This window comes from Carettochelys insculpta, chromosome 5 (assembly GCF_033958435.1).
Source record: "Carettochelys insculpta isolate YL-2023 chromosome 5, ASM3395843v1, whole genome shotgun sequence".
In the NCBI taxonomy this organism is placed as follows: domain Eukaryota; kingdom Metazoa; phylum Chordata; order Testudines; family Carettochelyidae; genus Carettochelys; species Carettochelys insculpta.
Window position 1 is genome coordinate 55,258,810 of NC_134141.1, and position 23,661 is coordinate 55,282,470.

Sequence of the window (23,661 nt, forward strand, 5' to 3'; positions counted from 1 at the left end):
TATAGAAGAATCTCTGAGTGCTGGCACAAGGACGCACCGACACCCAGAGTGGAGCACCCATGGGAACACTACTCAAAGAAGAATGTAAAAAATACTCTTGACATTACAAGCAATCATGGGTATCTCAGCTGCCAAGAAATGGGATGGTGTAACTTTATTGTTGCTACTTGGGAAAGCTGTAAACCGTACAAGAGGCAGGCAACACAAAAGTTATTCATTCACTTTTGGAGGAGGATCCAAAAAAGTAGGAGGTCTTAGGGGAGTAGAATAGCCATACTTTTGCACCCCTCACAGAAGTCAGGAGGCTCTGGGTGACACAAAAAAATATCAGAATCTACTAGCAACTCGAAGGGGTGGAACTTCACCTTTATTGACCTCTTGCTATCCACTGCTGATGTGAAAGATACAGGACCTAAGCAGAGAACAAAATCACAGCAATTTCCCCATTACCAAATAGCAGATAGAGAATGGTACACCTGTTTTGTGTGGTACAGATGGGTCTGCCCCAAGTCTAAGAGGCTAAAAACCTCAATCCAGATGGTGTGATAAAATTTTAATTATCAAATGAATAAATATATAAAACCTCTTTCCTAGCATTTGTTAGAAGATCAGCAAGGTGATTCCAATTTTAATAGAAATCATTTTAATTTTACATCCCATATAAAATTTGCTATAGTTTATTACATGTCTGAGGATAATTATATCAACTACATATCTGTGCCTGAAAAAAATTGCTTCAAAATACTTTTAACAAAAGCTTTAATAAGGTTATAAGCAACAAAAATAAGTATTTGCTGAAAACTGGCATTCCACAACTGTTGTTTACACAAAAACAGCAAATAAGGGAGAGAAACTAAAATAATATTGATCTGTTCTATGACTTCCCTTGCCATAAAGTATTAAACACAACTTGCCTTTTCTCCCTTTCTAATGTCATGCAGTAATTTTGGTATCTCATGTCGTTTTAGTGATTTGATCTAGACTACCCAAGTATGATGCAAATGAATAGTCACAGGACTATCTGTGTGGTTAAGGTTGTGCATGTTAACAGTTTACAGAAGCAGGAACTCAGAGGTTAATAAATTGTATTATTTTCCACATTATATTATTTATCTGAAGTATTTTACATGATACAGGTTGTACCTGACTTGTCCGGCTCCCTCTGGACCTGAGTGGTCCCAACATGGGGATTTGCTGGATCAGTGAGGGTCAGGCCCCTTGGCTGCCCTGCAGGTGGATGGCCACTCTCCTGTCCAGGCTCTCCTGGCTGCCGCAGGATCTCTGCCCCCAGGTTGCCTGGGGTGGGGACTCCACTGCAGGGCTGCTGGACTCCCTTGAACTAGCTGGGTTCCCCACTGCTGTAGGTCTGCCAGCAGGGCTCTGTGCCCCAGCCGGCTCCCCACTGTGGGTTGCGGAGCTCCCCCTGCCCTGGCCAGGGTCCCCATGGCTGTGGGGCTGCTGGCAGGGGTCCGTGCCCTAGCTGGGCTCCCAGCTGGCTCCCCACTGCAGGGTTTCTGGTGGGGTGCCAGACTGGAGCAGGGCTCCCCCTTGTGGGGCTCCCCAGCAAGGCTCCCTTCCTGGGTCTGCCAGTGGGGCTCCCTGCCACTAGTAGGGCTCCTCTGCAGCTCAGCAGCTAGAGTACTCTCTCCAGGTGCTCTCTGGTCCAGCAAGCTCTGTGATGAGGGATTTTGCCACAAGACAGAGTTTCAACCTGTGTTTGGCGAAGAATGAATCTCACTTTTACTAAACAAAACAGCAGTCATCTAGCACTTTAAAAACCCAAAAAATGATTCATCAGGATTTCCATTCCAGACCCAGATATATAATACAGAGGTCTAAAAAAATTGCAATACAAACTGACAAATCAAATACATGGACTGAAGGAGGGAGTGAGGAGTGGGGGATGTTAGGTGTCTTGCCTAAGATAATCATGAACATCAAAGGAAGGCTACCTCTGTCACTTTTACTAGTGTAATAAAGGTAGAAAACTAATTTAAGTGTAAGATCATATTTTCAAACTGTTCTGAGAAATGAAATAAGAATATCTTATGTTGCCTCTTTAATATTTCTAATAATTGTTGCTCACCATGTAGTGTTGGTGAGCTTCATCAGTGGTTTGCAGATCACATTGTCAGTTTCTGTAATGGGATGTGGGTGATGATCATCCTGCCCTTGGGAAGCTAATACATCTATACCTCTGAAAACCAAACAGGGATTTTTTCAGATGACCTGAAAACAAAGCTGGTTTCCGAAACTAAACAGATTTTTGGTGCATCTTATGCTGTTATTGGTGACGTAGGAATAGTGTTTTCTCCTTAATAACAAATTAAGGTTTGAAGTATTGTGATTGTAAAGCCTCAGTTATTAACAGCTATGCTATGTGTGACAGGTGTGGGACTTTCTTAAATCTGCTTTAAAAGTTAACCTTTACACAAGCAGATTTTACCAGTATGCCATCCAGCCTTTCCCAAATTTCTACCTAACATAAGGCTTCAATTGAAATGGAAGGTCAGGTTCAGAGGATTACTACTAGATATCCCCCCCGAGCTAGCTAGCTGATGTAAAATTTTGCATGCAAGTGATCCTGTTATCACCTTTTCCAATAGATGCTCCATGTAATTTGTTAGGCTGTCACGGATAGGCACTTGACCCTTAGGGTGCCTAACTGAAGACACAAACTGTTTTTCTAATAACATTGTAATTCAATTTCCCCCAAACAGCTGGTGGGTGCCAGGAGCTCTGTTAGGGGGTAATTCATGAGCATTTGAGACATTGCTGTGATGCTGACTACTACCTTTGAGCAAAAGTCTGTTGCCAGAATTTGACAAAAGCCATTAGATCTGGGGACTGTATCTCAGCAAGCCCTGGGTCAAACGGGCCCAAATTTGGATGAGTCAGCATGCCCATGGCACTCATGAAATTTCCAGGCTATCTGATATGGTTACATAGATTGTATAGCACAGAGCAGAGCTGAGCTTTAACTAGCAACTGTTCTTTATCTCACCTATAGCAAAGCTGCCACTCTTCTATAATAAGTCATCCTCATGATTTTACTATTCTTTCTTACATGTTTCTCCCCCACTCACACTTACACAGTTTAGGATGATTTTAATTAAATTATTTCAAGTTTCAATTTAGATATAAAGTTGATTTAATAAATGAAAAATATTCATATGCAAAACTAAATTAAAACATACTACAGTATGTACACTTACAAAGTTATGTATAACAGATGACAAAACAAAATATCATAACCAGCAAAAATCACACTTATACAACTAAGGCATTTGCATTAGATTACAAAATAACAAAATGTTGTAATTCAGAGCCATGCATATTAAAGTGCTTCATTTTTAAATATTTTCATGATGTTTTATTCATTCAAATTTCTTCCCAGAGATTATTTTTCTTAAAGTCCTATAAAGCCATTGCCAAACTATTATTAGAAAATTGCTTACTCCAAAACATTCTAGTCACTAGTGTACTAATATTCGTGATCATTTAAATGCTTGTAATATATTTGAAAAAAGCAACAGTGTTTTCATACACTCCACACTAAGTGTCTACTTGATGGAATTTAAACTGAAAAACCAGAGAAGGACCTTTCTGAACAGCAGAAAGTAAACGTCTCACCCAATAAACAATGTGTTTAAGCCTACCCTTAAGAGCAATTGCAAACAACTGACTTAATCATTTGGTCTTTAAATATCACTGATCACATGCATTTTCTAAAGCATTAATATTTCCACTGCTTGTACAGAAACAAATCTTGTTTTCAGATGAACCACAACAAAGTATATACCACATACTCTGTAAGGCCCTATCCTGCAAACACATAGCTGCTTACCTTGATTTCAATAGCACTATTCACAACATATAAAAGTTTTTGCAAGATGAGGCCTTAGCAGTGTATAATTTAGTACTTGTTGGTATTGATTTGAACATACATACATTAATTTAAAGTGAAATGGCAATTGATGAAAAGTATTTAGCCCTTGCAAAGTTTTCAGCAGCTGTTGAAAACAAGTATGGTAACAAATAAGAAATTCTGTGATAATTTTGAAGAGGTGCTTATGACTCCTCATGACTTCAACATTTTCCATTCACAGAGACAAAAAATATGAGTCCTTTGGGTCTTAGAGATTTCTGATCTTCAGAGCTGGAGAGTAAATGATACCTTTGTAGTATAGCAAGGCATAGATTCTATAAAAGGAGAAAAATATATTTAAATTTTCAGCTGTATGATCATCAGATAAAGTTGTATTTAAACCTGGACTAGAAATAGCTTGATGTCTTTATTTCAAAGGTAAACTACAACAGCAAATGTTCTGTGCGCTATATTTCAGAGTCTACTAGTCTGTGTTTGCAGAATGCCAAACTAGATGATCATAATAGACCCTTCTGGCATTATAATTGAAAATGTGCATCAACAAAGGTGAATGTATGTTGTGCTTATTTGCCTTCACTCTGGGCTTCAAGGAAAACTTTTAAAGGCTATATTAATTTAGAAATGTTGGCAATTATCCCAGATAAAAAACAAATACAGGAATATTGCAAATACATGGACTTCCTCACACGCTACTCTGACTAGTCATGCAAACAGAACACCATCATTACACGTTTGTTCTTTGCACATCTCCAAAACCTGTAACGCCAAATTCTAATTTGTTATATTCTGTTTTTCCGCACTCCCCCACCTTCGTAGTTATACCACTGTTACTAATACCAGAATCGGTGGAACTATTATGGGAGCCAAGTGGGTGGCCCAGTTCCATAATACAATACCAGGTGCGGTGTTGGCCAGTTCCCTAATCCAGGATTCTTGGCTGGTGTGTTTAAAAAGCAAGGGAAGGCACACCCCTCAACTCTTCCCATCCCTAGTCTGACCCTTCCTGCAGGATCCCACAGCAGGCCACTGTGGATCTAGTACACTCATCCCTCACTATACGAGCACAATTGGTTCCCAACTTTCTGCTTGTAGGCAGAAACTCATAAGAGGGACACTAAATTCCTATTAAATTACATGTAAAAGTCCCTATTTACTTCCTGGGGCTCCCAACTCGGGGAAGGAGTGGCAGCAGGAGATGCTGCTTTTGAAAGGCGAGTGAACCTTGGGTTGGGGAGGGTTAAAGGCTGAGGGTAGTTTGGGGCTGTGAGTGGGAGGGAGGGTTAAAATCTGGTGGCAGGTTAGGGTTTGGGGGTTTAGGCTGCTGCAGTTTAGGGCCAGTGGGGAGTGGGGGGTCAGGCTGAGGGGCCACGTGGGGGGTCAGGCGACAGGGGGCCTGGCTGCAGGCTGGTAAGGGGGTCTGGCTGCCCTGGCCTGGGGCCACAGGGCAGGTGGGGGTCACAGGTGGTGATGGGGGGTAAGGCTGCAGGGGGTATAGGTGGCGGGGCCAGAGGGGTTACAGGGGGCTAGGGGGTCTGGCCACGGGGCCTGCAGGAGTGTCAGGCTGCGGAGCAGGGGAGATCAGGCTGTGGGGCAGGTAAGAGGGTCTGCCTGCTGCGGTTTAGGGTTGCGGGGGGGGTGTCAAGCAAGTGGGGGGGTTTGGCTTGGGGGCTAGCAGGGGCATCAGACTGCCGTGGTTTGGGGCTGCAGGGCCACCTGGAGTGGGGAGGGAGTGGTCAGGCTGCAGAGCCAGCAGGGAGTCTGGCTGCAGGGGGTTGGGGATGCAGGGCTGGTGGGGAGGATGTCAGACTAGGGGGTTGGAGCCATGGGGAGAGGGGTAAGGTTTGTATTAGCAGGAGAGGGAGGCAGTTCACTCGAAGAGTGAACTAAGGTAGGCAAATGTGTCCCTCGTTTAAACAAGTACTCATAAATAAAATACTTGTTTAATGAGGGATGAGTGTAACTTAAAAGTGAAAAGCCTTCCAACTTGTCAGAACCTATGAAAAAGTCATTAAATCACAAGGAAGAAAAACAAACTGGCAGTCAGGTAGCACTTTATGGACTAAGAAAATGATTTGTTAGGTGATGTGCTTTCATGGAACAGACCCACTTCTGCAGATCTATAGAATTTCCAGTCCAGACTCATATATAGTAGTCCAAAAAAACTGCAATAAAAACTGACAAATCAAATGCATAGAACTGAAGGAGTGGTGATAAGGGGTAAGTGTCTGACCTGAGATAATTACAATCATCAAAGGAAGGGAGGCAGTCCTTGTAATGCATGAGATAATTGCTGTCTTTTTCCATACCTAGTGTTAATGTCAAATTTGACTATGACCCCAGTTCACAAATCTCCCTGCGTAATCTGCTTCTAAAGTTTCTTTGTTATAGGATACATATTCTCAGGTCTTTAACAGAATGGCCCACTCCATTGACATGCTCACTGACAGGTTTATGTGTATTGAGATTCCTAATGTCTGCTCTGTGTCCCTTCATTCTTCGGTGAAGTGTTTGCCCGGTTTGTCCAATGTACATTGTACAGGGGCATTGCTGGCACATGAAGGCACATATAATATTGGTCGAGGTACAGGAGGATGAGCCCTTGATCTTGTAATTGACATGGTTTGGTCCAGTGATGGTATCCCCAGAATAAATACGTGGAGAAAGTTGGCAACAGGGTTAGTTGCAAGGAAAAAGTTCCAGGATTAGTATTACTGTGGTATAGCCTGTGATTGCTACTTAGAATCTTCCTTAGGTTAGGAATTTGTCTACAGGGGAGAACAGGCCTGTCGCCTTAGGCCTTCTGGAGTGTAGCATCATGATCTAGTATAGGTTGTATGTTTTTAATGATGCATTGCAGTGGTTTGAGCCGGGAGCTATAGCTGATGACAAGTGGTGTTCTGTTATTGACCTTCTTGGGCCTATCTTGAAGTAGCTGGTTTCTTGATATTCGTCAGGGCCTGTCAATGTTCCTTCTTTTTTTTTAAAAAAAGAAAAAAAAACTTCTCCCAGTGGGTAATTAAATTTTATGAATGCTTGGTAGAGATCTTGAAGTTTTGGGTCTCTGTCGGTAGGATCAGCGCAGATGCAATTGCATCTAAGGGCTTGACTATAAATGATGTGTGGTTTGTGCTAGATGGAACCTGGAGGCATGAAGGTAAGTGTAGCAGTCAGTGGGTTTCTGGTAGAGTAGTGTTGTCACTGATGTAGTGTAAGTAAAGAAGGAGTAATAGGGAACGAGAGTTGAGGAATCATTGCTCTAAGTCAGCCATAAAAATGTTAGCATACTATGGGGACATGCAGGTGCCCATAGTAGTGCCACTAATCTGGAGATATAAGTTGTCCCCAAATTGGAAATAAGTTACATAGGTCAGGAACTGGATTTGCCATGGTAACATCAGGGATCGCTTGTAGTCCATCTTCATGTGAAATATTGGTGTGGAGACCCTCTATATCCATGGTGGCATGGAGGCTGTTGTCAGAAAGGTTTCTGATGTTTTGTAATTTCCTTGGGAAGTCAGTGGTAATTCGAAGCGAGCTAGGAGTACTGGTGGCATAGGGTTTGAAGAGGGAGTATACATAGCTGGAGAGACCGGTAGTAAGAATGCCAATACCCACAATGATAGGGTATTCTGGATTTCCAGATTTATGGATTTTAGAAAGCAAATAGAATTATCAGGGTCAAGGCTCAGATGGTGTGTCTGAGTGAATTTGGTCCCAAGTAGAGGCAGGGAGTTCCTTAAGCAGATGGAATTCTAAAGTGGGATCAGAGGAAAGAGATCTGCAAAATGTGGTCTTGGAGAGTTGTCTAGATGCCTCCTTTTCAGAGTCTGACTTATTCATGATGACAACAGCACCCCCTTTGTCATCCGGCTTGATTATAATGTCTGAGTTATTTTTGAGACTCTGGATGGCATAGCGTTCAGCACAGTTGAGATTGTATTTCATTTGATATTGTTTGCACAGAACAGTGTGCACAGTTGCGGAAGCATTGAATACTGAAATCTAGACTGTCACTATGACTGTCGGGGGAGTCCACATGGAGTTCCTCTTCTTTTGGTATTGATAGAGGAGAATTGAGCAAGTCAGACTGATGTTCATTGTTGTGTTGGAAGTATTCCCTTAGATGGAGATGGCGAAAGAAGGCCTTGAGGTCACCATAAAATTGTATTAGGTTCGTGGAGGAGGAAAAGCAGAAAAAGTCCTTGGGATAAGAGAGACTCTTTTGCCAGGCTGAGTTTGTAGCTGGAAAGGTGAATAATATTATTCGGTGAGCTGTAGTTGTTGCAGTTGTACTGTCTTGAGGTATGAAGTAATTTAGATAGTTTATTGTCCTCTCTTTTTTGTACAGAGTGGAAGTGTGTATTTTAGATATCTTGTCTAGTGTAGGAAAAGTCCCACTCTGTGGGGTCTTGCATGGAAACTTGATTATTGATGAAAGTTTCAAGTTCAGAGAGGTCATTCTTGATCCTCTCCTGCTTGCTGTACAGGATACTGACCAAGTGGTTCCTCAGTTTCTTAGAGAGTGCATGGCATAGCTTCTCACTATAATCAGTGTAGTACATTGATTGTAACAGGTTTTTGTCCTGTCAGTCCATTGGGTACAATGTCCATCTTTTTGCATTTGGAGAAAAAGATGTTTGTCTAGATCTGAGTGAGTTTTTTTTCATATAGTTGATGGATCTCCATTCCAAACAGCTAAACTTACCTTGCATGTTGAATAGTAACAGAAGTAGTTGTGTCAGACTGTATTCTAACAAAACAAAACATCAGTAATGTAGCACTTTAAAGACTAATAAAATGATTTATTAGGTGATGACCTTTCATGGGACAGACCCACTTCTTCAGACCTACAGAATTTCCAATCCAGACTTAGTTATACAGCACAGAGGTCCAAAAAATATCGCAGAGGTCTATACTGTCAGATTCTAGATGTACTGACAAAAGTACTTGTGCAGTCTTGCGTTATTGTAAATATGTCTACAGGACCTTAGTTTTAAAAATTGCTTCAAATGTTTCATTAGTTTGTTGCTGAAGATTATAAAATCACATCTCTAATAAATCCTTACATAGATTTTTAGGTGCATCTTCAGACATAGTCAAAAAAAATTGTCAGAAGACCACTGTTATTTAAAATACACATTTTTAATTTTACTTACTTTTGCACAAAAACTTCCTTCTAAAATCTTCCCGTCCTTTATGTACATCCCTGCTATAATCCTTTCACCCCTTGAAGAGAGACCTTAAGCAGCAGTGTCCAACAGGAATTCAAAGATTGCCACACTTGTGGTTGTCGTCTTTCAATAGTCACCCTATTACACCCCCCCACATAAGTGCCCTCCCCCAGGGCCAGGCATTCCCAGCCCCCCACTACTACCCTTCTCTAAATAAATGCCCTCCCTCCCAAGCCAGGCTCCTGCTAGAATGGTGGGAGGGGGGGACTAATTTAATGTTGGTGACTCACCAGAGCTGCTGCTGGGGCTGCCACATGCTTCTCCCACCAAGTGGTGGGACACATACACAGAGAAGGCAGATGGCACTCCCCATGTGTGGCTCTCAGGAGGAGCCTCATTTAAAGGCTTCAAGAGTTGCATGTGATTCAAGAGCTGTATTCATCACACCACGGACTCCTGTTTGCCTCATGTGGCAAACATATGGGACACTTGGCCTTAAAGGGATAATATCTCTTTTCTTCCAGAGCAGCTGGAGACACGAGTTTCCTTTTCTTTACTTCTGATCTTTCATGAACTAGTTTTAAGAGAACCATCAACCAAACTCAGTATCTTAGTAAGATATAAAATCCTTTGTTAATCCTAAAAGCTTTGGAAACAGTTAACATAAATATATGGAGAAATTTCATAAAAATGTCTATTGTTAAGGAGATCACAAAAATAAATTAGTGCTCCCCTTTTCTAAAAGCAATGAACTTTGTAAACCACTCTGATGGATGAATTTAAAATAATGTCTTTGTTTCAGTGAGTTAAATATGTAGTAATCTGCAATGATTACTTTATGCAGGAGTAAGAATACATTCAAAATATAAAATCAGATTAGAAAGAGAGAAAAGAGCTCCATCAATTTATTCCAGAACACTTAATGTTGCATTCAGCAGGAAAACAGACATGCCCTTACTACAAATTTTTGGCAAATAAATTTGAAAAACTTCAAGGTATATCAAAAAAACTGTGACTGGCATTTTTTTTATTCCCAAATCATGAGCTTCCACAAGCTCCTCAGCCTGCAGCCCTGCCCATACTCCAACCCAGCTCCTTCTAAGGCCCACTGTCCCCCTTTTCTCTCTGCTCACCCGTTCTAGCCCAAATCTATAACCCAAATGTAGAAAATGACTTTTGGGAAATAGAAATTTTAGAAGAGTGGGTTTTTTTCCCCTAAATTAAATGGAACGTGTTCTCCATTGCATGCCGAAATTGTGAAGACTGGACATGCAGAAATTAAAGGCACTAATTAAAAGCACTAAATTTGGAAATAAAAATATGTCAGTCACAAGTTTACCTATACCTGAAGTTTACCAGAGATTTACCAAGTCAGTTGTCCTGCTGAACACAACATTAAATATTATGGAATGCATGGTACATATATTCTCTGTTTTACATTTTCTTCATCAGTATTTCTAAGGTGATTTTATGTGTTAAATATACTGCTAAGTCTTCATAAATTAATCATTCCAGATCATTACATATTTAAACTCACTAAAACAACACTATTTTAAGTTAACCAGAGATGTTTAGGATGTTCATAACAAAGTCCATTGCTTTTAGAAAAAGGGAACACTAATTTATTTTGTCAAAACAAAAAGCCGTCAAGTAGCGCTTTAAACACTAGCAAAATAATTTATTAGGTGAGCTTTTGTGGGACAGACCCACTTCTTCAGACCATAGCCATACCAGAACTGACTCAATATTTAAGGCACAGAGAACCAAAAATGGTAAGCAAGGAGGAGAAATCAGAAAAAAAATGATCGAGATGAGCAAAGGTCTGTCCCATGAAAACTCACCTAATAAATTATTTTGCTAGTCTTTAAAGTGCTACTTGACTGCTTTTTGTTTTGACAGTGTATAGACTAGCACAGCTCCCTCTCTGTTACTAATTTATTTTGTGTGATTTTTATCATGTTATTAAAATTTCACTGGATGTTTACATTAAAATATATTTCTAAAGATTTTAGGCATATCAAAGATTTTATATGTTAGTAAGGCACTGATTTCGGTGGAGGGTTCTCTTAAAATTAGTTGATGAAAAAGTCAGAAGCAAAAGAGAAACTCATTTGTCCAGATATCTGGATGAAAGGGAATGTTGTCTGTTTAAGAGTTCTCTTCAAGTGGGCAGGGGTGGGGGGAAAACAGGAGTAGGGCTGGCGAGAAAGGACAGGGCAATCTTAGAAGCAAGTTTTAGTAATTAAAATTAAAATGTGTATTTTACATAAGGATGAAAAATTTATTTAAAAAACTATGTCTGAAGATTGATGGATTTCAGGATACAGCTAAATAATCAGATTTGGCATCTAAATATCTATGCAAGGATTTTTTTAGAGAAATGATTTTAAGAGAATCAGCTGCAAACTAATGAAATATTTAAAGAAAATTTTAAACTAAGGTCCTGTAGCCACAGTAATGCACAACTGGTTTTGGCAGTTAATTCAGGGTTGGCACATGCCTTCTAAATGATTTCATTAATCTCAGATTAGAAGATCTGAAGAAGTCGGCCTTACCCACTAAAGCTCATTACTTAATAAATAAATTTGTTAGTCTTTAAAGTGCTACAGGAGTGCTTGGTTTTGTGGTTTTAATTACTACTTCATGGCTTTTTCACAGGTTCAATGACATGCTTAGTTCTGAAGCTGGCACCCCAACAACTGCAGCACATAAATTAGGGTGGGAATACCATACCAAGGTGCCCTTATTTTTGCACTGCTACTTTCAGAACTAGGTGCTAGAAAGTGGTGACTGCTGACTGAGAGCCCCACACTACAGACAGCAGCACAGAAGGAAAAGAGGCAACACTGTACCATGTCATCCTTACTCTGGCTGCTTCTAGAGGTGGCTCTGCTTTCAGAGCTAAGGTCCCAGCCAACAGCTGCTGCTCTCCAACCGCCAAGCTCTGAAAGCTGCTCTGCCACAAGTAGCAGTGCAAAAGTAAGGGCAACAGTACAACATACCCCTTACAACAACTCCCACCCCCACTCCTTGGGCTTAGGACCCCTAAAATTACAACACTGAACTTTCCAATTTAAAATAACTGGAGTAATTAATTTTGCAGTTTTTAAAATCCTATGACTCTGAAACTGACCAAAATGAACCATGAAATTGGTAAGGACATAACTGGCAGCATAGCTTTCCATTAAGCTGAGGCTGCTGCAGTCACTGGAAAGAGCTGCTCACCACCAGCCCCAGCATGGAGCTGCCATGGCTGTTGCAAGGGAGCTCCTCCTTGCTGGCCCAACATGGAGTTGCTGCGGCCAGTGGACAGGACCTCCTCTCTGCTCGCCTCAGCAGGGAGCCACCCAGGTAAGCCCAAGCCCCAGTCTACTGCCTGATTTTCATCACCCCCAGCTCCAGACGCCCTCTTGCACCCAAAGCCCATATTCCCAGCCCCCGACCTCCACCCACACTTTGTAGCCTCTTCTGCACCCTAAACCCCTTATCTCCAGTTGCACTTCCAAGCCCCACACCCCACAGAGCCCTTGCACCCTAACCCTCTGTCATAGCCTGTAGTCACTCAACCCCTGCCCCCCCACCATTGTAGAGCCCTCACCTCCAGCCAAACCCCTCACACTCCTGCACCCCAACCTTATACCCCAGGACTAAGCCCCCTCCCATGCTCAGATTTCTTGGCCTAGCTCCCACATCATGAATTATGCTATGTGCACCAATATAAAGGTGATGTGTTGCACATCACCACCACATTAATGCACATAAGAAAATGTATTCCACTCAGGATTGGAATAAATTAGAGGCAACACTGGTCCTAATTAACCATAATTAATTTTGAACTTTCTACAGTTTTGTTATGATTCTGGCATCTCTCATGAAAACATACCTGAAAGCTCATCTTATTTTGAAAATAAAAAAGACACAAAATACTTTTTACCCTTCTCCTGCAGTATACAGAGCTTTAACAGATTTTAAAATTGTGTATTTCATGTTTTCTTACATAGTACTGTACTCTTATACTTGTCTGCAGTTTTTATAAAAATTCAGGATACTGTTGATCTCACTGTATAACCCAAGCATATTATTTTGTTGTGGCTAGGAATTCTTTATCAAACCTACATTTATAGCAGAAATAGCGAGAGATGTACTGAAAATTTAGCATATATACCTCTTTCACACATGTCTGCAATATAAGCTTTCATAAATTCTTTCTCAAATTGTTCCTGATCACGTTCACTTTCTATGTCTTCAGTGTCTTGGTAGAATATTGTTTGAAGAGGGTTGTCTTTAAGGCTAATAAATCTGTAGAAAAAGAAATATTTAACTTAAGGATAACGTTTTAACATGAGTGGACTGTAGTTTGCTTTTTGTCAAATACTGGTTATGTTATAAACTTTTTTCCTTTTTCTCAGGTTAAAAACAGACTTTGAATTAATTAGCTCTAGAAATTATATTTATGAACTTACCTTGTTCAGGTGGCTCCCACACACCGTTCATGCATGCAACCAACTAGCCATTGAGCTTTATTAGTCAATCAACATTATTTAAAAGTGTCAACTTGCAGCAAGAGGGGAGTTTGCGAGGAACCTATGCTTAAGTAGTTGAATAAAAGTATTTTATGATCTTTCTATTATGGAGCAAGTAAATATTTTAGGTAGGACTATCTTTACATTTTGTTCTCCCTATTATAATTCAGTACATTCCTACTGCAGTACCTTTTCCTGTAGGAACTGAGTTTTAGCATTTTGGGATGTCTACAACATATCACACTTCACAACATCTGACCCATTGTCCCAGCGACTCCTGATCAGAACAAATTATTTCAACATAGACCCTATCCCACCCATGTTTCAGAGCATTCCAGGATTTAGTCAGAATTCCTCAGCTGATGATGCACGTCTGGGAGTTACAGTTACTTCACAACATCTGTTACAATAGATGAATTCAATCTGTGTGCATTTTTGTCTCATTTGTAAACATACTAATGTAATACTTTGAAAACTGCTCAGTAATTCCATGCACAAAGTGAGTAAGTATAATTCTGACTATCTAGGCCATTAATCAGTGAAATTTCCAAAAGCAAAATATCTCTCTCCAATTAAGCATATGTCTAGTGACACTACAAGGAATTATTCTTGTCACTCTAATGACTTCAGGTCCTAAATTCTGAGTGTCAAATCCTAACATAGGATTGTGATAGTTATAGATGGGAAAGACAAGTCCATCGATCTGAAACTATGGGATACAGTCTCTCAGCCAAGAATATACATATTATTAAATTAACACAAACACTGAATGTTGAGTAATGTTCCCTCTAATCTTGTCGACCCATATGTGGATTTTCCCCCATCTACATGCAGAATAAATTTTATGTGCGCCTAGGCATAGGCATATGTGCACCACGAAGACTATGTCTACACTAGACATAGCAGTCGATGTCTGATATGCAATTTTTGCTATGCTAATTGCATAGCTTGCTTAATTTAATATGGAGATATACCTATCTCAGAGTTGGAAGGGACTGTCAGAGGTCACTGAGTCCAGTTCCCTGCCCTCACAACAAGACCTATCACCATCCCTGACAGATTTTTATATTATTTTTTTTTTAATTCCATTTGCCTCAAATCCCTAAATAGCACCCTCAAGTATTAAACTCAAAACCCTGGGTTTAGCGGACCAATGCTCAAAACACTCAGCTACCCCTCCCCGGCAAAATCAGCTGTCAATTTTTCAGCCATTGACTTTGGTGGCTATCTTCGCAAAAGTAGGTCAATGGGAACACTCCTCCTTTCCACCTTCCTTAATCCTCGTGGCTCTCTAGACATTATGTGGTCAGTGTTGACCCTGGAAAGCAATGTTTTGCACATGCAGAAAACAGCACACCAGAAGATGGATCCTGAGTGGACTTATCTTTCACAGTAATGTACCTGTAGCCTAAGAGTAAAACAAACCTTGCAGTGAGCACTCTGCTACTCAGCTGGGTGGCTATAAATCTCTTCTGAGTGGCTGTACAAGTGCCCAGCTTACAGGGAATGCTGCTGATGAGGCAATAAAGTCTCAATACAAATACAAAAGCACTGATTGGCAGCAGACGAAATGTCAGGAACCCCAAAATATGCTTATACAATTCCACACTGAACTTCAATGACCTCATTGTCCCTAGAGTAGTTCTCTTATAACTGAGGTCAGAATTTTGCCCCAGGCTGGGTGGAAGTGGCACAGGTAACCGTATACCCAGCCCAGCAATCATGGATGCAAAATCCAGTAAAAAGAAAGGGTAAAACTGTTTTTGAGGACCATTACTTACATTACTTTTTCACTTTTGAGAATATTACTTACTTTAAGCCTGTGGTTGATTCACAAATATCTGTAGGCATCTCAACCAGATCATCCCCACTGACCACCAGCAAGTTGAGCTTTGGAATATTGAGCAAAGCTCGTGGAAGATAAGTCAACTTATTTTTCTGCAGGAGAAGTGTCTGCAGTTCCTCTAGCCTAAGGAATATAACAAAGAAACATAACTTAAAAATACATTTTGATTATTTTTGTTATATATGTGTACCTATTCATACACTTTCACCCCGCGAAAGAAGTAGGAGAATATTCACATGAACCACATGCTTTTCCTTATGCTGTTTGGTATTTTCACAGAATACTCCATTGACTTCAGCAGGATGCTGTTTGTGGTTCAACATGATATAGACGTTAATAATGTGCCTGTGAGAAGATCTAAAATTTGTGCCCAATCAGAAACTAATTCAGCAGCATGTGCTTCTGTGGCACAGTGAAGGTGTGTACAGGATGCAAAGTTCTCATGTACCTCATTCTGTTAGAAAGTCATGAAAATACATATGGGAACTAATTGTAAGTCATGTGACTAGGATTTGGCCTTTAATTTGTTCCCCAAAATATAGGTGGGAACAAAAAATATGAGAACTCTACAAGTACTATTAAAATCAATTTAAAGTATCAAATCTTGTGGTTTAGGGTATAGGCTTCTTCTGTTTGTTTTATGTCATCTTATCCTTTCTTCATACAACAGTAATTTGGGGCTGAACATTTGGCCTTGAGGTTGAATGTGGAGGGCCAAAAATTAAAAATTTGAGGAATTAACTGGTTTTTTCCTTCACCCAGTCCATGTCCTGCTTCTGGAACAGTGATGCATCTGTTTGCATGAGAGACTCTCACTTTCCCTCTGAGCTCTAGAAGGCATGGTAACTGAATATTGAGCACAGGACTCTCATGATTGTTATTGTGAATCTTGTGATGTTTGGTGTTTTCATAAAGCTCCTGTGCTGCGCAGATTGTGGAATGATAGGTTTTACTTGTAATACTAGACACGTTTCCAGATGGAAATGGAGTTTTCCAGTGATGGTGACTCTTTCAAACAATAATTGGTCAGATTAAATCTATACAACTTTTCTAGTTCATAAACCTATTTATTAAATGTGCGAAACTACCTGTCTATATCTTGTGGGAGATCTCTTAGTTTGTTGTTGCTAATATCCAGCCAGTGCAAACTTGACATTCTCAGTATACAGACTGGAATAGTAGGGAACTTGTTTGCTGACACATCCACAAACGTGACTTGTTTCAAATTACTTAGCTGGAAAGAAACAATGCAGCATTTTAGTTACATTCTACAGATTATTTTGAGAATCACGACACCATTCAATAAGTATGATTGCTACTCCAGACCACTTAGAGTACTGAGTATTGCACAGTCTCCAGTTTATACTCAGCTTTCTGCCATGCATGTCACAGCCATCATTGTTCAGGTAGGGGGAACACGAGACCTTCCCCCAGCAGAAATTTTCAACATCTCTCAATCCACCAGCAAGACCTGCAGAAATTATGTTATTTCCCCTTTAGAGATGCCTGGAGTCTGGGGAGATAGCAACGGGGACAAGGTGTTGCCCATGGTCTTCCCTCAGAATAGTACAGTAAAACTAACAACTGGTAAATAAAACTGTTTGATAATTAATAGACAATTATTACACACTATGTATACATGAAACAGTTATTTTTTAAAAACATCATGGTCATGTCTACACTAGCCCAAAACTTTGAAAATAGCCATGAAAATAGCCATTTTGAAGTTTATTAATGAAGCACTGAAATACATATTCAGCACCTCATTAGCATGCCGGCAGCTGCGGCACTTTGAAATTGACGCAGCTCACTGCCGCACGGCTCGTCCAGATGGGGCTCTTTTTTGAAAGGACCCTGGCAACTTCGAAATCCCCTTATTCCTAACAGCAGATAGGAATAAGGGGATTTCAAAGTTGCCAGGGTCCTTTCAAAAAAGAGCCCCATCTGGACGAGCTACACAGTGGCGAGCCATGGCGATTTCAAAGTGCCGTGGCTGCTGGCATGCTAATGAGGCACTGAATACGTTTTTCAGCGCTTCATTAGGAAACTTCGAAATGGCCATTTGCATGGCCATTTCAAAGTTTTGGGCTAGTGTAGACGTAAGCCCCTGGGGGTTTTATCGATATCTCTTCTATTTGTTTTAAGGAGACATCTTTGGCTACAAACCCATGAACTGCACGGAAGATGTATAGATAAAAGACTACTGAAGAACTGGAACTTTATAAATGTCAGTCTGTATTGGAAATTAAATTGATCTGATTAGGTGGGTCTGTCCCACGAAAGCTCATCACCTAATAAATCATTTTGTTAGTCTTTAAAGTGCTACATTTCTGCTGCTTTGTTTTGTTGGAGTACAGATTAACCCGGCTACCTCTCTCGCACTTTATCAATTCATGTCAGCCTGAAATATGATCAAATTTTTTAAGAGCAAAGGCGTCTAAAATACATTTTCTGTGTCTCAAACTAAATGCAGTATATAAAAACAGATCTAAACCCTTTTATTTGAAGACCTTTCAAAGGAATTACATATTTTTCAGCAACAAAACTGCTAATGTATCTAAAGTTAACTACAAACATAAAAACAAAAAAACAGTAAAGTAGCACCTTAAAAACTAACAAAATAATTTATTAGGTGAGCTTTTGTGGGATAGACCCGCTTCTTCAGACCATAGCCATACCAGAACAGACTCAATATGGCTATGGTCTGAAGAAGTGGGTCTGTCCCATGAAAGCTCACCACCTAATAAATTATTTTGTTAGTCTTTAAAGTGCTATTGGACTGCTTTTTTGTTTTGATAGTATATAGACTAGCACGGCTTTCTCTCTGATACAAATGTAAAGTAGACCTGTTTAAGAATTAAATGTGTTAAGTGAAGGGCTCTGTATACTACATCAGTTATTTACAGAAGTATTCATGAAGCTGTGCAAACATCTTAAGTGACTGTCAAAGCAATTAAAAATATGTTAAGAATGGAAATTGTGTCTAACTTCTAAGCATGTATATTCTCATGTGCCCCAGTTCTGAAGTAAGGTGTGCACTAAACATTACCTCTACTTTGTCGGTTTAGAACGCAGAGGATATTTTGTGAATAAACAGCAAACACATGAAAATATGATTTTTAAAATCAGTACATGTGTAATAATGAAGGGTGTTATCAGAGATGTATGTAAAGGAATCTGCTTTTCAGGATATTCCTATAACCAAATAGGAAGAAGGGGATTTCGACATGTGCAGGGTCCTTTCAAAAAGGACCCCGTGCAGATGAGCTGCTTGTGATCAAAAGCGGCACTGTCGAAGTGCCACAGCTGCCATTATGCTAATGAGGTGCTGCATATTCACTGAAATGCCTCATTAGCATATTCTGAAGTGTCTCGTTAGCATCCCCCTTTTGAAGGGGGGGGCTAGCGTAGATATAGCCAAGATTTAACTTCACACTGCTCCTTTACGTTCATATTCTCAGTGAGATTCTGTGTCAAAGCACTAGCTTCCTTTCAGATACAACTGATACTGCTGCCAGCCTTCCACTAACTTTAAGTCTTTAGAACTCAGCAGTATGTAGTCAAAAAGCTTGATTGAAGAATATTGGATTACAGAAGGTACTACTAAATTCAGCCTTCAGAATCAAGATAGAGGCCCAGAGGCTCTGAAAGTCAAGATACAAGTTAAAAATCTGCCCACTCCCACTTTAAAGCTACTTTGAAACAGCACCTCAATGGAAGCCCCTCACAAGAGAGTGAAAGCCATCATGTAAAGAGCAATGTGTCTCATTTCCAAACCCTCCCATTCATTTTCCACAAGTATAATTGCTACACATGCAGTTCAAATTTCTTAACTAAAAACCAAAACAAAAAAACATTAAATTGTTAAAAACAGATTTCTGGTTCTGAAATAGAAAGGCTGAATGGATCTGACACAGGGTCTGGCAAGGACAGGGTTAAAACACACCCTAAAACAACCAGATGCCCCTGCAAGGTGGCAAACCTTCCCCAAGTAACACGATCCCAAGTCTTTCACTTTGAACAGACCTATCTAACATCACCCCTCTCACAAGCGGCCAGGTACTTCAGTTTTCCCAGACAACTGCTGTACTGAAACAATTTTGTATTAATATTAAATTCTGTGGCAAACCTAAATATCTGCAGCAATGTAAACCAAAAAACACATTAAAATGTTTTACTGAATTAAGTGTTAAAAAGAATATCCATACTGCACGCCTGTGTTATAAGTGTAGGTGTTTTTCCCATGTATTTTATACTGTCAAAAGATCATTTTAATATTTGATATTAAATATGGACTGTCTTGACAGAAAACTTTCGATTTTGCACACCACAAAATACAGTGGGCTCTAATTATATTGTGTTATACAAACCCTCACTGTGCTTTCTTTTAGGGCAATATTTAACAGATCTGTCTTGTTTCTATAGTGTGGCTGCATCTACCCTACAAACTTACTTCGAAGTTAACTTTGAAGTAGGCTGCTACTTCAAAGTAGCAAGCAGAGCGTCTACACACACTTTCCCTTACTTCAAATTGAGTAGTGGTTTACTACTAAGTTTAACTTTGAAGTTAAGTGCTTGTAGACACTCTGCACTCCTTACTTCGAAGTAAGGAGTCCACCAAGGAGACAGCCCCCTGTGGAGGACAGACATTCCGGCCAGCCCAGGCAGGGCTCTATGGTCCCTGCCGGCCACCTTAAAAGAAGCAGCTCCCTGGCAACCCCAGGCAGTAAGCTGAGACTGTGCCACAAGCAAGCCACTCGGACGGCCCAGCTCGAAGCACCAGCCTGTCTCCACACCCCTGGCCACTGTAGCAGCATGCCAAAGCTTCCTCCAAGGGCCCTGGATGAGGAGTCTGAGGGCTTGCAGCACCTGGGCAAGAGAAGTGCCAGGAGGGGACCCTCATGGACAGAGGATGAGCTGAAGGACCTCCCTGCTCGGTGGAGAGAAAAGCAGGTCTTTGGCAAACCAGTGCCTGGCAGAGGAACGCAGAGGCCTTTGGATGGCCAGTGGCCTCGCTGACCAAGGCCACCGGACCACACTGGCAGCAGTGTGCAGATAAGTTAAGGAACACTTCCAGACCTACATCAAGGCCAGTGATGCTGCCAGCTGGTCGGGGGCACGGTCTGTCCACTGCCCTCACTACCATGAGCTGCACAGGCTCCTGGGGATGAGGGAGGCCACCACCCCAGAGCATCTAGTGGATGCTGTCGCTCCCCCTGCTGTGGACAGCAAGGATGTGGAGGGCCCTTCCAGCACTATGAGCCACCCTCATGGGGAGCAGCCAACCGAGACCAAGGGCAATGGCAAGGTCTCCAGTGACAGGACCGTCATCATCGCCCTTCCCTCCAGGACACCAAGCTGAGCCTCATCCAGCCAAACCTCACCTGAGCCCTGTGAGCTCACAGCCGGTACATACAGGATGAGTGGGACGTTACCAGGGTCAGGGATACACCCCCCCACCCCCCGGAACAGCTTTGCAGCCCACATGACCAGGGGAGCGAAGCAGACAGGGAGCTGCAGACAGGGGAGTTTAAGAGCGAGGAGAGCAAGTGAGCCCGCCGCTGAAGAAGCTACCAGGTGAGAGTGCTGATCTCTGGGTGAGTGAGCGTGTGCTTTAACTGCTGGCGATTGAACTGCCATTTTGATTCCACATGGGGGGAGTTTCAGTTTCAGTGGCAGTTGGGACTGCCTGCCTGACCTTTTGCTCCCTTGATCAGCCTTCCCCTGTGTCACTCATAGGGGGAGGGCCTGAGAGAAGCCAGCAGGCTTAAAAGCCAGAGGCAGGAGCGACCAGGGGAGCGAAGCGGTCAGGGAGCTGCAGACAGGGGAGTTTAAGAGGGAGTTATCGAGGATGTGAGTGACGTGAGAATAAATTTGAATATTGATTAGGCTAAGTCAGTCACACCAGAGCAATGGACTGGACTAAAACTGAGTCCTTACCAATGCTCCCAGGATTTTACCCCGCGACCCTGCTCGCCATCTACAGTGGGTCTAATCACAATGGGGTTTCAGGGTGTGTGAACTGCGCTGCTGCGGTGTGTTTACCCAAGGAAGAAATACGGACAAGGTGTTAGGTTCAAACAGGGAGAAAGGGTTTATTTAACAAAGTAAAAGTGTGGATTATGGTAAGCTAGGTGACACAAAATATATGGACCCTTGTTTTTCTGAAATAAGCACAGGATTTGAATACTAATTGGCTTATAGCCTTAAACAATAGGTAACTGCTATAACAGCACTGCTATCTAACCCCTTAGCTACTTACTGCGCTTCCAGGACGGGCCGTGCAGCCTTCGATGCGTGCTGTAAAATGGAAAGGATAACTTCAGAGCTGAATATTGTATTTATTTATTCCTGGATCTTCCTGAGGTTCACCAGGTCGCTCAACCCTTGGCCGACTACCGCGGGGAGCAGATCTTACTTAGAATAAGAATTTGCCTGCGCTAAGCTAGGTCAATTCTCTAGTTAAGTGGGTTACCCTGCTGGCCAAGCAGGGGAGAGCCCAGTATATGCGGGGTTTCCTTCTGAGAGGTTATCCCCTTAGTTAAATGGTGGGGTTTTCCTAGTTAAAGGTTATCCCCTCAAAAAGGTACTGCCTATTTCGACCACCTTGTTATGGTAGCCCTTTATTGCAGACCTTCATTACCCTTAAAGGGTTACTAAGAACACCAGGGTTTTCCCTTTATAGGGTTATCCCTGACCGCTCTACCCTCCTAAATAGGGGGGATCTTATAACTCTGGATTATAATTTTAAAGCAGTTTGCCTAACTACCCTTCTGTGTGCATGTAATAGTTTTGGGCTAGACCAATAGCATTGGCCTCCTGTGCCTTTACAAAGAGACAAGGGGTACAAAATATAAGACGTAGATCATGGACTTGGGGAAGTCCCAATCCACTCTCTGTTACAAAACTATATAAAAACATTAACTGCTCACCTAATTACTTATATTGACTTTAAACCCAGACCACAAATACCTCCTTATTCCTGCTCTGTAATCCAGGCGCTGGGCCTGTAGTTCTCTTCGAGCTAGGAAGTTATGACCCTCACGGTGTGCTTGTACGGCAGCCGCGTCAGGTCAGATAGTAAAGGAGGAAGAAAAAGAGAGCCAGGAGGAAAAACCGGCTTAGTTAACAAAAACCTCCTGTGTTTTTTAGGAACGACCGTGATATTTCAGACACCGGCCTGAGCTAGGGTCGGTGACTGGAAGGGCAGGGTCGCTGCTGCGGTTTCCCCGTGCAAGGCACCGTTGTTTAGGCGGTGCAGTCTGCCGGGTAAACCCTCCGGATAAAAGAACCGGAGCCTTACTAGTGATTTTTGCTCTTGGTAGACTGGAGATCTTCTGGTCTTCTGGCTGGAACTCTTCTGTTCTTCGTCGGCCCACGGCGGCTAGCAAGCGATGACTGACACGCAGATCAGCTTCAGCTCTTCCGCCAGCGATGTTCGGCTACAGGCTCAGTCCAGCTCTTAGCTCAGTCCTTCTCTGTAGTCTTCTTTCTTCTTTGTCTGCTCTCCTCCGAGGTCTGGTCCGGAATGCCCCAAGCAGGGCTGCTCTCCTGAATATATGCTGCCTGGGTGGACCTGTTTGACAACTTCTGCCTGCTAGGTCCTCCTCAGTGCCACAATGTATCAAAGGGGCATTTGACTATTACATATGGATAAGGATTCTAAATTAACCAATCAGTTTGAAACCTTTCAAACCATAACTTCATACATATTCATAGCCCGCCGAATATTAATTGCAACTGTCATTTTCCAGCGGCCATTTTGTGTATCTAAACACCATTTTAACAGTAAATATACTTTACAATTTATCTAATTTTGATGTGGTTTGTGAGGGAAATATGTCACCACTGCTGGTAAAGCAGATTATAAATTTTTAAATGCTTAGCTTAAGGGCTGTTTGGTCAGGATGCAGGGCAACCACACAGACACCACAGCTCATGGACAGGGACATATAAATCACCTCAGAAGAGGATTTTTCTACAGGAGTTTGGGAGGGAGTGTCACAGAGAGGACTATAATGGTTAGGAAGACCCGCAACACCTGTGCCAGCACTACTGCTGTCTCCTCCACTTGTGCCTGTAGCCAGACAGACTGCCTGACCATGGATGTTTCTACCCAGATCCTGGTGTGGTTCTGCAAGGACTGTGGCTTGCTGTTCCCACTTACTGATACCCAGGCTGAGGGGAATATTCAGTGTGAAAGGTGCCTGCTGGTGGAATCTCTCAGGCGGC

At 41.8% G+C, this 23,661-nt stretch overlaps 1 protein-coding gene across 1 annotated transcript in view; it reads right to left on the reverse strand.

Annotated features, from left to right (window-relative positions):
• Positions 1-345: 345 nt before the first annotated feature.
• Positions 346-23,661, reverse strand: part of LRRC2 (leucine rich repeat containing 2) — a 140,159-nt gene continuing 116,843 nt past the window's right edge. Inside the window, exons 6-9 of the mRNA XM_074995096.1 lie at positions 16,518-16,663; positions 15,397-15,552; positions 13,226-13,359; positions 346-4,203 (exon numbers count right to left, since the gene is read on the reverse strand). Coding sequence (XP_074851197.1) covers positions 4,154-4,203; positions 13,226-13,359; positions 15,397-15,552; positions 16,518-16,663 — 486 coding nt within the window. The 3' untranslated portion in view covers positions 346-4,153. The remainder of the gene's footprint in view (positions 4,204-13,225; positions 13,360-15,396; positions 15,553-16,517; positions 16,664-23,661) is intronic.